At 46.0% G+C, this 13676-nt stretch overlaps 1 protein-coding gene across 1 annotated transcript in view; it reads left to right on the top strand.

Annotated features, from left to right (window-relative positions):
• Positions 1-13676, top strand: part of ROCK1 (Rho associated coiled-coil containing protein kinase 1) — a 3300884-nt gene that overhangs the window by 2647673 nt on the left and 639535 nt on the right. The window contains exon 24 of the mRNA XM_069620881.1: positions 6883-6976. Coding sequence (XP_069476982.1) covers positions 6883-6976 — 94 coding nt within the window. The remainder of the gene's footprint in view (positions 1-6882; positions 6977-13676) is intronic.

Genomic DNA, 13676 nt, shown 5'->3' with positions numbered 1-13676 from the left:
CGGCTCGCTCGTCGACGAAACACCCATCGGCTCCCCAGGCGGTGAAAGATCGTCCTCGAGCTCAGGAGGAGGGTGAGTTGTCGGAGTCCGACTCTATACGTGATGACTCGGGGTCAGACATCTCCCTGTCACCGTCGAGGGACCCGACATGGAATTCGGATGTGGAATTGGAGTCTACGAGGAGCCAGACACAGCCATCTCCCCCTGATGATGTGGGAGCCTTCCATGCAATGATGGGGAAAGCGTGTTCCGTATTCGGCTTGATTCCTGAGGAGCAGAGGAAAGACTGTTTCCTTTTTGACCATATGGGTCAAAGGAGAAAATCGGTATTTGCCATCCCAATCCTTGACCACGTGTGGCAAGAAGGTCTCAAGACGATGCGCCATCCGTTCTCGGAACCAGCCATAAAGGGACGGATCGAGAAAAAGTTTAAAGCTCCGGAGTCCACTCCAAAATGTCTAACATCACAGCCTCTGTCTGACTCGGTGGTGTCGGCGGCAGCGGCTAGGAAGGCCAGGGTCCAGCAAAAATGTTCAACGCCACCGGAGAGCGAGGCTAGGAGGCAGGACGCATTTGGAAAGAAGGTGCTCTCGGTCGGAGCGACGACAGTAAGAGCAGCCAATTCCTTAGCGATCGTGTGATAGGGAAATGTGGCACAAATTAGCCCCTATCCTAGAACACCTGCCAGACGAACACCGGAAAGCAGCTATGTTACTGGTGCGGGACGGCGAAGAGGCCTCGAACCACGCTATTAATATCGCAGTTGACCTAGCAGAGTCTGGTTTCAAACAAATCAACCATGGAGTAGTGCTTCGTCGACAAGCGTGGCTCAAATGCACTTCTTTCCGTCCTGAAGTACAGTACAAAGTCCTGGACATGCCATGCGAAGGGGAGCACCTGTTTGGCGAAAAGGTTGATGAAGCACTAAAAGGGATGAAAGAAGACACGGATACTGCTAGGTCCCTCGGCGCCCTTCAAACGGGTAGAAATTTTCGCTCTTTTCGCCCCTTCAGAGGTGCTTCTGGAAACTCCCGCTTTGGTGCCTCGAGGGACCGTGGATTTAACAGGCCCTCGTACTCTTCACAAGGGTTCAGACGAGCGTCCCAGTCGGCACGTGGAAGCAGGGACTATCAAGCCTCCAGGCGGCGAGGCTCAGGTCCGTCGTCAACGAAGAACAAGCAAACCAGCAACCAATGACGGCCTTCGGAACGTCCTGGGGGGTCGAGTCTCTCATCACTTCGACCGATGGAAATGCATCACCAAAGATCGATGGGTCCTAGACACGATTCGCATGGGTCATGCGCTACAATTCAAAGACAAGCCTCCGCGTCTTCCTCCTTTATTCTCGACACAGCCCCACCTCCAAATCCTACGACAAGAGGCGGCGCTTTTGTTGCGAAAAGGGGCGGTAGAGAGAGTTCCTGTGGCACAGGAAGGCCAAGGAGTTTATTCCAGGTTCTTTGTTGTCAAAAAGCCAAACGGCAAATGGAGGCCCATTCTCGACCTGAGGGTACTCAACAAGTGGCTAAAGAGCCAAAAATTCAAAATGCTAAAACTCCAAGAGGTTATCAGATCGGTGCAACCCATGGACTATCTATCATCACTAGACCTTCAGGATGCTTATTTTCACATCCCAATACGCCCACGACACAGGAGATATTTAAGATTCGTCGTCGGGAGAAAGCATTTTCAGTTCAAGGTCCTCCCGTTCGGGCTCAAGTCCTCCCCCAGGACGTTCACCAAGTGCTTGGCCCCTATAGCGGCCCATTTGAGGAAGGATGGTCATCATGTCTATCCATATCTAGACGACTGGCTAGTCAGAGGGTCATCCAAGGAACAAACACGAGACAGTCTACGAGCCACAATGTCCATCTTACAGGAGCTGGGCTTCGCAATAAACTTCAACAAGTCCTCAGTAGAGCCTTCAAGGACCTTGGTTTTTCTAGGAGCGGAGTTTCATACACACACAAGCCTGGTGAAACCATCCAGCGAAAGAATTCAGAAACTTCAAAACAAGGCGTCGGAATGGAGAGGCGGTACCAAGGTCTCTGTGTGCAAGTACATGTCCCTGCTAGAGGGACCATGTCGTCCTGCATTCCGTTAATAAACAACTGCCGTCTGTTTATGAGGCCTTGCCAGGAATTTCTAGCGGACCGTTGGGCGCAGAGCAGAGGTCGCTGGTCCGACAGACTGGTCGTCGACGAACAACTAGTTCAAGCACTCGGCTGGTGGAAAGTGTCTACTCATCTAACGAAAGGGATGCCTCTACTGGAACCAGAGTTCCAAAAGACGGTGGTGACGGATGCATCGCTGAGCGGATGGGGAGCTCATCTGGATATGTTACAGGTACAAGGCCAGTGGTCTTTACAGGAGTCCTCCCTGCATATCAACCTGCTAGAACTGAGAGCAGTGCGATGGGCTCTGAAGTCTTTTCTTCCGCAACTGAGGGACTCGGTGGTGCGTGTCATGACGGACAACACCACTACGATGTTCTACTTGAGGAAACAAGGAGGGACACGTTCCAGGTCCCTATCGACGGAGGCACAGAAAATCTGGCATTGGGCCCTGCAACACAACATGCAAATCTTAGCGTTTCACCTACCAGGAGTGAAAAACGTGGAAGCCGATGCCCTCAGCAGAGAAATGAACGAAGTTCACGAATGGGTGCTGAACGACCAACAACTTCAACAAGTATTCAAGGAATGGGGACACCCTTCCATAGACCTGTTTGCAACGAAGAACAACAAGAAATGCCATCAGTACGCAAGCAGATGGCCTCAGCACGGCTCACTGGGGGATGCGTTCTCATTCCCATGGACGAACAAATTCCTGTACGCATTCCCTCCTTTTCCCCTTGTCCGGAGGACGTTGCAATGGATCCTCAGGTACCCATGTCGGGTAATTCTGGTGGCCCCATACTGGGCCAGACAGGTGTGGTTTTCAGACCTACTACACTTAGCGGCGGCGGAACCGATGAGATTCCAGAAGAACCCCGACCTTCTGTCTCGACAGGAGGGTGTCGTTTGGCATCACGACCCGGACAGCCTCAAGTTGACGGCCTGGCTCCTGACTTCGCCGAATTTGGTCGGCTAACGATTCCGGAGGACTGTCGACGTATCCTGCAAGCGGCAAGAGCACCTTCCACAAACGCCTCATACGCGTACAAATGGAAAAGGTTCTGTCAATGGTGTGAGGATCAACCAGGTTTGGCCCCGCAATCGATTAGGCCGGAACAGCTCCTTCCATACTTGCTGTTATTAGCTCAAAAGGGCCTGTCGGTGTCGTCAATAAAAGTACACCTAGCAGCCATTTCCAGGTTTACTCGTCGACGGCACTCAGCACCATTGTTCAGCGACCGCCTGATTAAGCACTTCCTTAAAGGCCTCTTTCGGAGTTTCCCTCCAGAGAAGAAATTTCCACCGGAGTGGAGCCTCAATCTGATGTTAACGTCTCTTATGAAACCTCCGTTTGAGCCAATGTCATCATCGTCTCTAAAGTTTCTGTCGTGGAAATTGGCCTTCCTGGTGGCCATCACTTCAGCCCGACGTATTTCAGAAGTTCAGGCTCTAATGGTGGACCCACCATACTTACGATTTTTCAAGACCAAGGTAGTCCTAGCCACTAACCCACAGTTCATACCAAAAGCTCCTTCGGTGTTTCATAAACACTCTTCTATCGTGTTGCCTACGTTTTTTCCGGAGCCATGCTCGGGAGCGGAGCGCATGCTACACACGTTGGATGTAAAAAGGGCTCTCAAGTTTTATCTTCATCGTACGCAACCGTTCAGAAAAACGAGACAGCTGTTTGTGGCCTATGGGTTGGGTGCTAGAGGAAAAGCCATTTCAAAGCAAGGACTATCAAGATGGGTGTCATCTACCATTTCGTACTGCCATTCCAGGGCAGGGAAGCCTCTTCTACGACGGCCAAGAGCTCATTCAACTAGAGCAGCGGCATCGTCGACGGCACTGTGGGCCGGAGTCCCTCTAGGGGACATCTGCATGGCGGCTACCTGGGCGACTACACACACCTTTACCCGCCATTACTGCCTGTCGCAGCAACATGCCGAAGACACCCGGATGGGACAGGCGGTGCTTCGACACCTGTTCCAGTAAGGTAAGCCCCGGCTGCGGGGTTGCATCCTGTGGAATTTATGACTGTATGTGGTCCGTTTTTTCCTATGTAAACTATTACTGATGTATACATGATCTTAGGGAACGGCCTTTTGCGAAGAAAGTATATGGGTTTGCATGCACACCTCCTCTTGGGGGTAGTACTGCTATGTAATCTATTCAAAGCATGTGAATCCATGAAAGATCCAATGCTGGAGAAGGGAGTAGTTTCTTATCTGTAACTCCATTTCTCCAGCATTGGTATCTTTCATGGATTCACATGCGCCCACCTGCCTCCCCTGATCATGCAAACCGGTTCCCCCACTACTTTGGGGGCCGAAATCTGAGGGAGCGCGGGGGCGGGTCCTGTATTTATATCATGAATTCCTGACGGCACGGGCACGCATGATACAAAACGAGGTGGATAGGACGCATAAGCGTCGAAAAAGTTTTCCTACGGGAAAGGGTCTATATAATGTACCGGGGATTCCCAGCCTGACGACGGGGAATATTCAAAGCATGTGAATCCATGAAAGATACCAATGCTGGAGAAATGGAGTTACAGGTAAGAAACTACTCCCTTCCTTTGAATGCCTCGTCTGCAGTCTTGGTGTCTCTCCAATCCTCTCGCTGACTCTTGCCCCATCTACAGAAACACCTGGTCCGGACTCCATCTTCCTTTCTGGAGGGTTTGACTTCACCTCTTCTCTCCTGGCTTCCACGTCCAAGCTTCTCTTCCTCTGAGACTTCAATATTCACCTTGACTCTCCAGATGCGGTCTCTGGACTCTTCCGCAGCCTCTGTGACTCTTTCCCTCACCCTTATTCCCTCTGGTCCGATGCACTCAGCTTGACACACCTTGCATGCTCTCATCTCAGCAGACAACCCCATCTCCAACTCTCTCACTACACCCCTCTATTGGTCTGACCATGTCCTCCTGTCCTCTCACCTGAATCTTTTGGATCCACTGGCTAAGCCTCTGCCCACACAGCCAGTCTTCTTCTCCATCATTCGACCAATGAAGAGAGTGTCTTGCTGCTTTTGCCACCACCTTCATTCCCCCTCCCACTCTGGCCACTGACTCTCACAGTGACACAGCCCTTGCTGACCTTCACCTCTCCATTTCCAGCACTCTGGACATCCTTACCCCTATCATGAGGATCCCCATGAAGCCTGCCTCCAAACGCAACACCTGGTATGATTCTAACCTAAAATTACAAGGGGGAGCGTACTATCCAAGTACACAGGGTTAGTCATAACCTATAGTTTGATCACACAGAAAAGGACCAACTCGCCTAAACTACTTTCACTTGCAACATTTTTCACACTTGTCCAAATGTGGAGAAAGAGGTCCCCTTTAGTATCGAGGCTGTACAAAGGAAAGACACAAGGATAGCATGAAGGTCTATCTAACACTGCCTGCAACCTCCTAAGACTAGTTTTTGCTGGTGTGCCGCTTATCGAACAGCAGACATAAAAAGAAAGGAAAGGAAAGGACAAATCAATTTGTTCTTTGGCTGTGCAAGGTAATAGGAATCTACTTCTTCTCCTCATCCGTCAATCTCACTCATACACATCTAAAATATGGGAGATAAAGCAATTGTGATGTAATTCAATTGTCTATTTATGGTGTAATGCAATTTGAATGACCTATAGACAAGAGAATAACTCCCATTACTCGCGAAGAGCAAATCTAAACGCATAAGATATTTACTAAAACATCAATGTCAAATGTTTCGGAAGACCACAACACATCCACTTTCTTGTGTGAACCCCTATCGATCAAGTAGGGCCACACAGAGAGTGGAGCAAAACTGTGGTGTACGGGTAGTGACCTTACCCTTCTCACAGTTTTTTCTGTCTACCGGTTTCAGTGGTAAGTAAAATTAGACTCACTTTCTTCAGGACTTTCTTTGTTAACCAACGTGGTATACTCACTACCATCGGGCGTATGATGGACAGGTGCTGGGCTTCTTACCTCACCTTTCACAACTGCTGTATGTGAATTTAAGAACTGGTGCCCATGTGTGTTTTTACAGATGTTTCCTCATACTGGCCAACATTCTGATTTAACCGGGCCGTTTAGTCCAAGGGTGTGACTACAACCACTTCTTTAAGCTGTAGACGTGTCGGTGTTCTCTTCCACTGCAACCCTTGGTGGGTCGGCTTACTTCCATAAGAACTGACTGTTTTACCTTTGTATGCTTTGTTGGCTAGATAGTTCTGGCGGGTGTATAGTACTCGTCCTCTTTTCAGACGATTGAAGGGAGACAGACCGTATGCAGCGTTAAGGCATACCTGCTGCTCACTAATAGTACTTGTTCTCATTTTTAGGTTCCCAGCTTGATATGATCTGCTTACAAATTCACTTCATGGGTATGCTGAAATTAACAAATTGTGTGTTATTGATTGATCCTCCCAATAGAATTATTAGGAATTTCATATAAAGTTCAAATGAGGTGATGGTCATATTTGGCGGGTATCTCCAGCAAATCCTGGGCAGATCACTTTGAATCACTAGTGAAGGATACATCTGTCCAAGGTAGTTCTTTCGTGACCATGAGAATGTTTGAGTGACTTTAACAGTTCATGGAAAGCGTACCCCGCTGCATTGATGGAATGAGCACTTTGTACTTGCAATAATATTTATGAATGTATTTCTACTGCACACCCGTTTTAAATGTGATGATACAGAATGTTGCTTATTTTGCAAGGTAACATTAAAAATGTTAGACAGCTGTTACAGTATTTATGTATCTTTGTTCCTGTTTAGCTTGAAGAGGCAACTAGTATGTTAACCAAGGATGTGCAAAGGCTAACTAAAGAAAACACAGTGCTTCTTGAAAAAGCAAGAGGAGCTGAAGAAGGTAAATTTGCTAACATATTTAGATTCTGCTCTATAATTAAAGGCACATAAAATGTTCTTGTTTCTGTTGGTTGTCATAAAACAATCTGTTCTCGTTGCCTTGTTTTTCAAAAAGATGACAACTTCTAACTCTTGCAAAACAAAACAGGTGATGGCTGGAAGGTTTGGAGTTAATCCTAACCTCTGGCATTGCTCTGGGCAACGCTCCAGACCATCGTTCTTCAGCCTGCCAAGCCATTTCAGAAGGGGAAAGACCATATGCAAATCAGGCTTGGTCCCCAGCCAATAGGGGCAGTCCAGCCCGAACTTCTAGGTCACATCCCTTCTGCACGAGACCACCTTGAGCACGGTTAATGCAACTTGCACCGTGGCAACATTTTCCTTTACCTCCTGAACTGTGGTATCTGGGGCAGCTGAAAATCTCCCAGTCTGTAACATGAGGGTACTTCCAGCAGGGTGTAGGGAGGTGGGGGTGGGGGGGGGGGTCTCCCTGTTCAGCTATGAGTGGCAACATACCACATCCGGCCGTTGGGCTGTACAGGTCATTACTCAGGTTTACTGCCTCCCTCTTGTTCAACATCCTCCATACCGTCCTCCTACCAACCCCTCTTTGCTTCTGGGTGCTTTCCTGTTAGAAGAGGTTTATCAGCTTATGGAGAAGGGCAGCATAAAAAACTGTGCCCTGCTCAGAACGAGGCTAAGGCTGATTTTCTCTTTATTTTCTGGTTCAGCCTGTGTCTTTGAGGAATTGCCATCTGGCAAAGGTGTGGAAGCCCTGATTTTTTAAAACTTACATTAAATAATAGAAAAATGTGGTTAATTACATCTCAAAAGGAGTGATCTGCTGAACAGATCCTCAATTCAGTAAACTCCATGCTAAAAAGAGTTAGGTGTTAGTAAAGACTCTTTTACAGAAGAAACTATAATAATATTTCCTAAACCTAGCACGAATTCATCATTCATTGAAAACTGAAGCAAAAATGTTTGCTAACATTCTTTTCAAGACTTGATAAATATATGCCCTATTTGATTAACGTTCACCAAACTGGATTTATTAAAGGTCGCAATGGCTCCTCGAACACCCGCCTTCTCTTTAATGTCTTAAATTCTCGAAATGTCTCAATGGATCAATGTGCGCTAGTAACACTTGATGTTGAAAAAGCATTTGATGGTGTGGATTGCAGTTTAACCTAATTAACATCTTTTATGCTTCACATCCTCTAATATTTTTATTAATGAAACTATAAGCTCTTCTTTTCCTATTCTTGGAGGTGCTTGTCGAGGATGCCCTTTATCCCCTCTCTTATTGGTTTTGGCCGTAGAACCATTTCTCCAAAGTAGAAGAGTAAATAATAACGTTCTTGGTATAAATATTAACTTTACAACCATTTATCTGTCTCTCTATACAGCTGATATTCTGCTTTACATTTCTAACCCTCAAAACCTCCAATTCAGGTTATAAATTGAACCTTGATAAATCGGATATTCTTCCTGTAGACAGTTCCCTGATTTCAGATAGTGTTGATACTTAAGGGATGTCAGTATGTCCTACAAACATAAAATCCCTTGGAATTATAGTTGCAACACATATTTTGCACTCTTTGAATTTGATAATGGATTTTATTATATCTGTATTTGAAAATATGGTTACTAAATGGCCTCCGTTATATTTAACTTGGTGGGGTAGTCTTGATACATTAAAAAGGATGTTAGTTCCTATAATCCTATGCACATTATCGATGATTCCCATATCTTTTCCCAAAACGTTATTTTAAAAACATTATTCTCTTCTCAAATTTTTATGGAACAAGAAGACACCAAAAATTGCACTAAAAAAACTCAAACTTTAAAAGAGCTTACGAGTCAGACAAGGAATCTCTAGGGGACTTGCTTGTGGTGGACTGGGAATTTACACTCCTGTACCCGTTTCCTCCAGTCCCAGTGATTCCTCATGTAATCAGGAGGTTGAGAAAGTTCAGGAAATCCATGATCCTAATTGCCCCGGATTGGGCCAGGAGGACATGTTACCGGACCTTCTGGACATGTCCACCTGCCCTCCAATACGTCTTCCACAAAGAGAGGATCTTCTCTCGCAAGAGAAAGGTCGGGTTCTCCATCCAGAGGTCAAGACACTCAGCGTTCAAGCATGGTTTCTGAGAGGCTGAGATATAAGGATTGGGACATCCCGGATGACGTAATGGAGATTTTGCTTTCGGCCAGAAGGCCAGCAACAAAAATCCTTGTACCGGTGTCGTTGGAACAAGTTCAGTAACTGGTGCAGAGATAAGAATGTGGATCCATTCTTATGTAATACTCCTACAGTACTTTCTTTCCTTTTACACTTGGCCAATTTGGGGCTTCAAGTTGGTACAATAAAATGATATTTAGCAGCGCTATCTATTTTTAAGCGCTCCTCAGAAGAAGTGTCTTACTTCAAAATGCCCTTGGTTATTCAATTTCTGAAAGTGCTCACAAATGTGTACCCTCCAACACCCTTTCAGGTTCCCCATCTGGGATTTAAATTTAGTTATAACATTTCTCACATGTATCCCTTTTGAGGTATTACATTCTTGCCTGTTAAGGCTCCTCACTTTGAAGACAATTCTGCTAGTGGCAGTTACATCAGCCCGCAGGGTGAGTAAGTTGCAGGTGTTCTCTTGTAAGCCTCCTCACACCATTTTCCATAGGGACAAAGTTACTCTTAGGGTCAAACCTTCTTCTTTACGAAAAATAGTCTCATACTTCCACCTGTCACAGAAAATTACCTTACCTTCTTTCTATCCTCCTCCGCATGCAAGTAAGGAGGAAGAAAGGCTACACAGAGTGGACCCAAAAAGGGCTTTCAGTTTCTATATCTCTTTCGACAAAGTGATCAACTCTTTGTCTGGTATACGGGACACAAATTGGGTTTAGCAGTAACAAAACAGACGCTGTCCAGATGGATAATCTTGGCAATTACTGAATGCTATAAATTGGCTGTTAAAGAGCCTCCAGATGGACTAATGGCCCATTCAACTAGGGGCATGGTGACTTAAGCGGCTCTTCAGAGGGGTGTCCCGGTGCAAGATATTTGTGCAGCTGCCACCTGCTCGTCAATGCACACCTTCGTGAAGCACTACTGCTTGGACTCAACATCATCTCAAGGTGGTCTTTCGCAAAAGCCGTCCTTCACACGGTTCATGAATAATATTTCTGGTACTTCCTCCTCCGAATTCATACTGCTTTGGGAGCCTATCTAAGATGAGGAATGTGTGGGAGGACACAATCCATTCGAAGAACAAGTTACTTACCAACTGTAACGTTCTTTCGATTGGATATTCCTCCCACGTATTCCTCTTCGACCCTCCCAGCCTACCCCGCCGTACAGTTTACGCTAGTTACTCTCTAAATTCCTTAAGTGCTGGAGGTTAATGAATTCCTGGTCACCTGATGCACATCAACATATCGTAAAAACAGAACATAAGCCAACAGGTGTGTCTTGAACCCTTTATACTACGGGTGACTTTGACGCTCAATGGCAGCCCTAGAGGGACATCAATGCAGCAAGCTCGAGTACAGCGGCCTCTGGTGAAAAAAATATTCTGAGGCAACAAAGCTGGAAGATAAGAATATCTAAGATAAGGAATACGTGGGAGGAACATCCAATCGAAAGAACGTTACAGTTGGTAAGTAACTTGTTCTTTAAAAGTAAACTGCTGCCACCAGTTTGTCCTAGGCACACTTGTACAAACACCAAAAAATCCTTGGAGGGTGGCTAGAGCCATAAAACAAGGGGACTCTTATGCGCTGTATTGTAAGGTACTTGGAACATAGATACAAAGTTACTAAGAAATGGCAACAAAGTTGAAGACTAAGGGAAACGTAGTTACCCAGTACTGACAGCTTGAAGAACGTGTCAGTTTCCCCATAACAAATGGCCAAAGCCCAGAGGAGTGAAAAAGTCAGGTTAGGTACTCCAAACAAAAGCAAAACGTTTGGGGGGGTTCTGTTAGGAACGATTTCTCTTTACTGCACCTTTCCTTCCATCTTTATGAAACCCCCAAACGTTTTGCTTTTATTTTTTAATCTGACCTGTACCTTTTGCAGTGTAGTGAAGCCTAAAGCTTAACTACACTGGCATTTGCTCATATGTCATGGGGAAACTGACATGTTCTTCAGGCTGTCAGTAGTGGCAAACCTTGTTTCCCTTAGTCGTGTTACTTTGTTACTACTTTTGTGTCACTTGTGGTAACTTTTTATCATTGTAAAATGCAGCTTACACTGAAGTACAATGGGGGGTACATTTTTGTTTTGCCCTAGACTAACCCTCTGAGGATTTTTTGTTGCTCGAGGTGTTCTAAACGGATAGGCTGGTGGCAGCAGTGACTTTTTCCCACTTTTGGGGACTTTTTGTTTTAGCCTTACTGCTTTTGGTTACTAACTGTGGCTACTGGTCAAGCATGGCCGCCCATGAGATTTTTCGCTTGTCCTTTTTCCATCTTGTTCTTTAGCCTTCTTCCTGGTCTGCGAGGCCAGGAAAATCCTTATAAGGACTTCAGTGCAGAAGCTTTTGGCGATTGAAACCTTATCCGACGGAATCGAGAGCTGTTTCTTTTCAAATGCAGATACTACAGAAGGAACCCTTACACCACCAGAATAAATTGCCAAATTAGCCAACGGCATTGCCCAATTAGCGGCCCATCAGATACAGGCAGAAAATAGGCTCCAAGAAAATTTAACAAGGTTAATTGAATTACAAACCAGGCTATTACTACCACACAGCGCACTTCAGCCCCATCTTGAAGGTGAAGATTTAGGATATTTTTATCTAAATTGTGAACGCCTGACCAACCAACTAGAATGGGAAGAAAACCTGCAAAGCTGCTACTTGGGACCCCTATTGAAAGGTGAACTCCAAACTTCCTATCATCTACTTAACCTTGCACAGGGAGCCACCTTTCTATCTATCAAAGAAGGGTTGCTACAAAGAGTGGGGCAGACCTCTCCTTTTTACTGACAAAAATTACGAGACATAACATTGAACCCAGGAGAAACCCCTTTAGGACTAGGAGAACACATTAAAAACACAGTGGCCCTATGGATTAATAACAAGTCCTTAGAAGAAATAACAGAGATGATTACAGTAGAACATTTCACAAATTCTTATCCTCCTTTCTTGCAAGAAGCTATCCTCCAGTTAAATCGGCCTACTCTAGCCACAGCCATTGAGACTGCATAGAGCCATTCGGATGCAGCTGAACACTTCAATTTGACCCATCGATGGGAAGAATGGAAGGACCATAAGTCCATCCATCGAATTCAACCTGTAGGAGTAGATCAACAAGGGGGATCACACAGGATCAAAGAAGGGAAACCAACTGAGAAAATTGAAAATAGGAGAATTGATCCAAAGGCTAATGATGAAAGTAGAAAGGAAGAGTTAAAAGGAAGCAGACCCCCCTCCTTTGATCTATTTTCCTTGTAGAGAAACAGGGCATCAAGCTAGACACTGTCCAAAGAATATAAAAGACAAACCAATGGTAATAGGCTGTTTGAAGGGCGAGGAATGGGAAGAACCCGAGGAAAAGTTAGAAACATTCAGTATCTGCCAGTGTCAAACTCCTGTTGAGTTTACCCACGAAAAAGTGAGAGCCCTGAGCGACTCAAGTAGTAAGCAAACAGTTATACGGGCTGATCTAGTTACCACAAAAGATCTAGATAACACGGCCCTAGTTAGAGTGACGTGTACATGGAGGCAATGAGGTATATCTAAAAATACCAGTACACATTGAGATCCGAGGTGAGTCCTGCAAAATATCATCTGTTATAATTGCTGGACTCCCCGAAGAAGTAATTCTGGGGCGAGATTTCTCCATCTTCTCTACTCTCTTACAAGAACCTCCAACCCCTTCTGAGATTTTCTAGCTCAAAAATCATGGCAGACCAATGACTTCTCTGAAAATTCCCAATATGGAACTGGGAAAACCGTGAGCCCAAAACAGACCTGAAACCCCAATTCATAGGCTATTGTAAAGAGACAGCCTAACCGATTCCACCTCTATCTGACCCAACCAGAACTAACCAGCAGAATATGCGAGAGTTCCTGGATATCTCTAATCCCTGTCCTCTTCCAGATCTTACCTGCAAGAAACCTGAACAAACTACAGGCATATCTACCTCACCTAGGGGAAGGGTATGTGAGAAACCTGAAGGTGTCTCACGCATTAGTCCCCGGTTATCTGTCATCCAGGTGGCCAGGACACAGCCATTGCTATTGGATCCAGTTCCTGGGGGTGGACTAGTGAGGGAGGATCACCTGGATGGGGGTTCATCGGGGAGTGGAAGTGGGACACTGACTGGTGAGATGGGGTATCCCCTTCTTATACCTTTTCCCCATCCTTCCCAGTAGGAGAAGCAAACACTCTACCCCCGCCTCCTTTCTGACACGCACACTTTCACCCATCGCGAAAGACGATGGACAAACACCAAAGCCATTTACATGACATGTCCCAACGCCAGGGTCGGGCAATTGACCAGAATCACACACACCTGACATCCTTTTCCCTTCCCCACAGGGATAAAAGGTGGAGCACGAGAGCACAATACGAGCAAGGCAGACTGCACAACGAGAGAGCTAACTCAGCATGGCAGTTCAAGAGGAGGAGAAAGACGGTGCGAACCGAGAGGGTGACAAGGAAAGAAGCGACCTTGCCCTTTCCAAG

The sequence above is a fragment of the Ambystoma mexicanum genome, chromosome 5q (assembly GCF_040938575.1).
Source record: "Ambystoma mexicanum isolate Mex_15411 chromosome 5q, UKY_AmexF1_1, whole genome shotgun sequence".
NCBI lineage: Eukaryota > Metazoa > Chordata > Amphibia > Caudata > Ambystomatidae > Ambystoma > Ambystoma mexicanum.
Note: the sequence above shows the minus strand (reverse complement) of the source record. Positions and strands in the feature narration are given on the sequence as shown.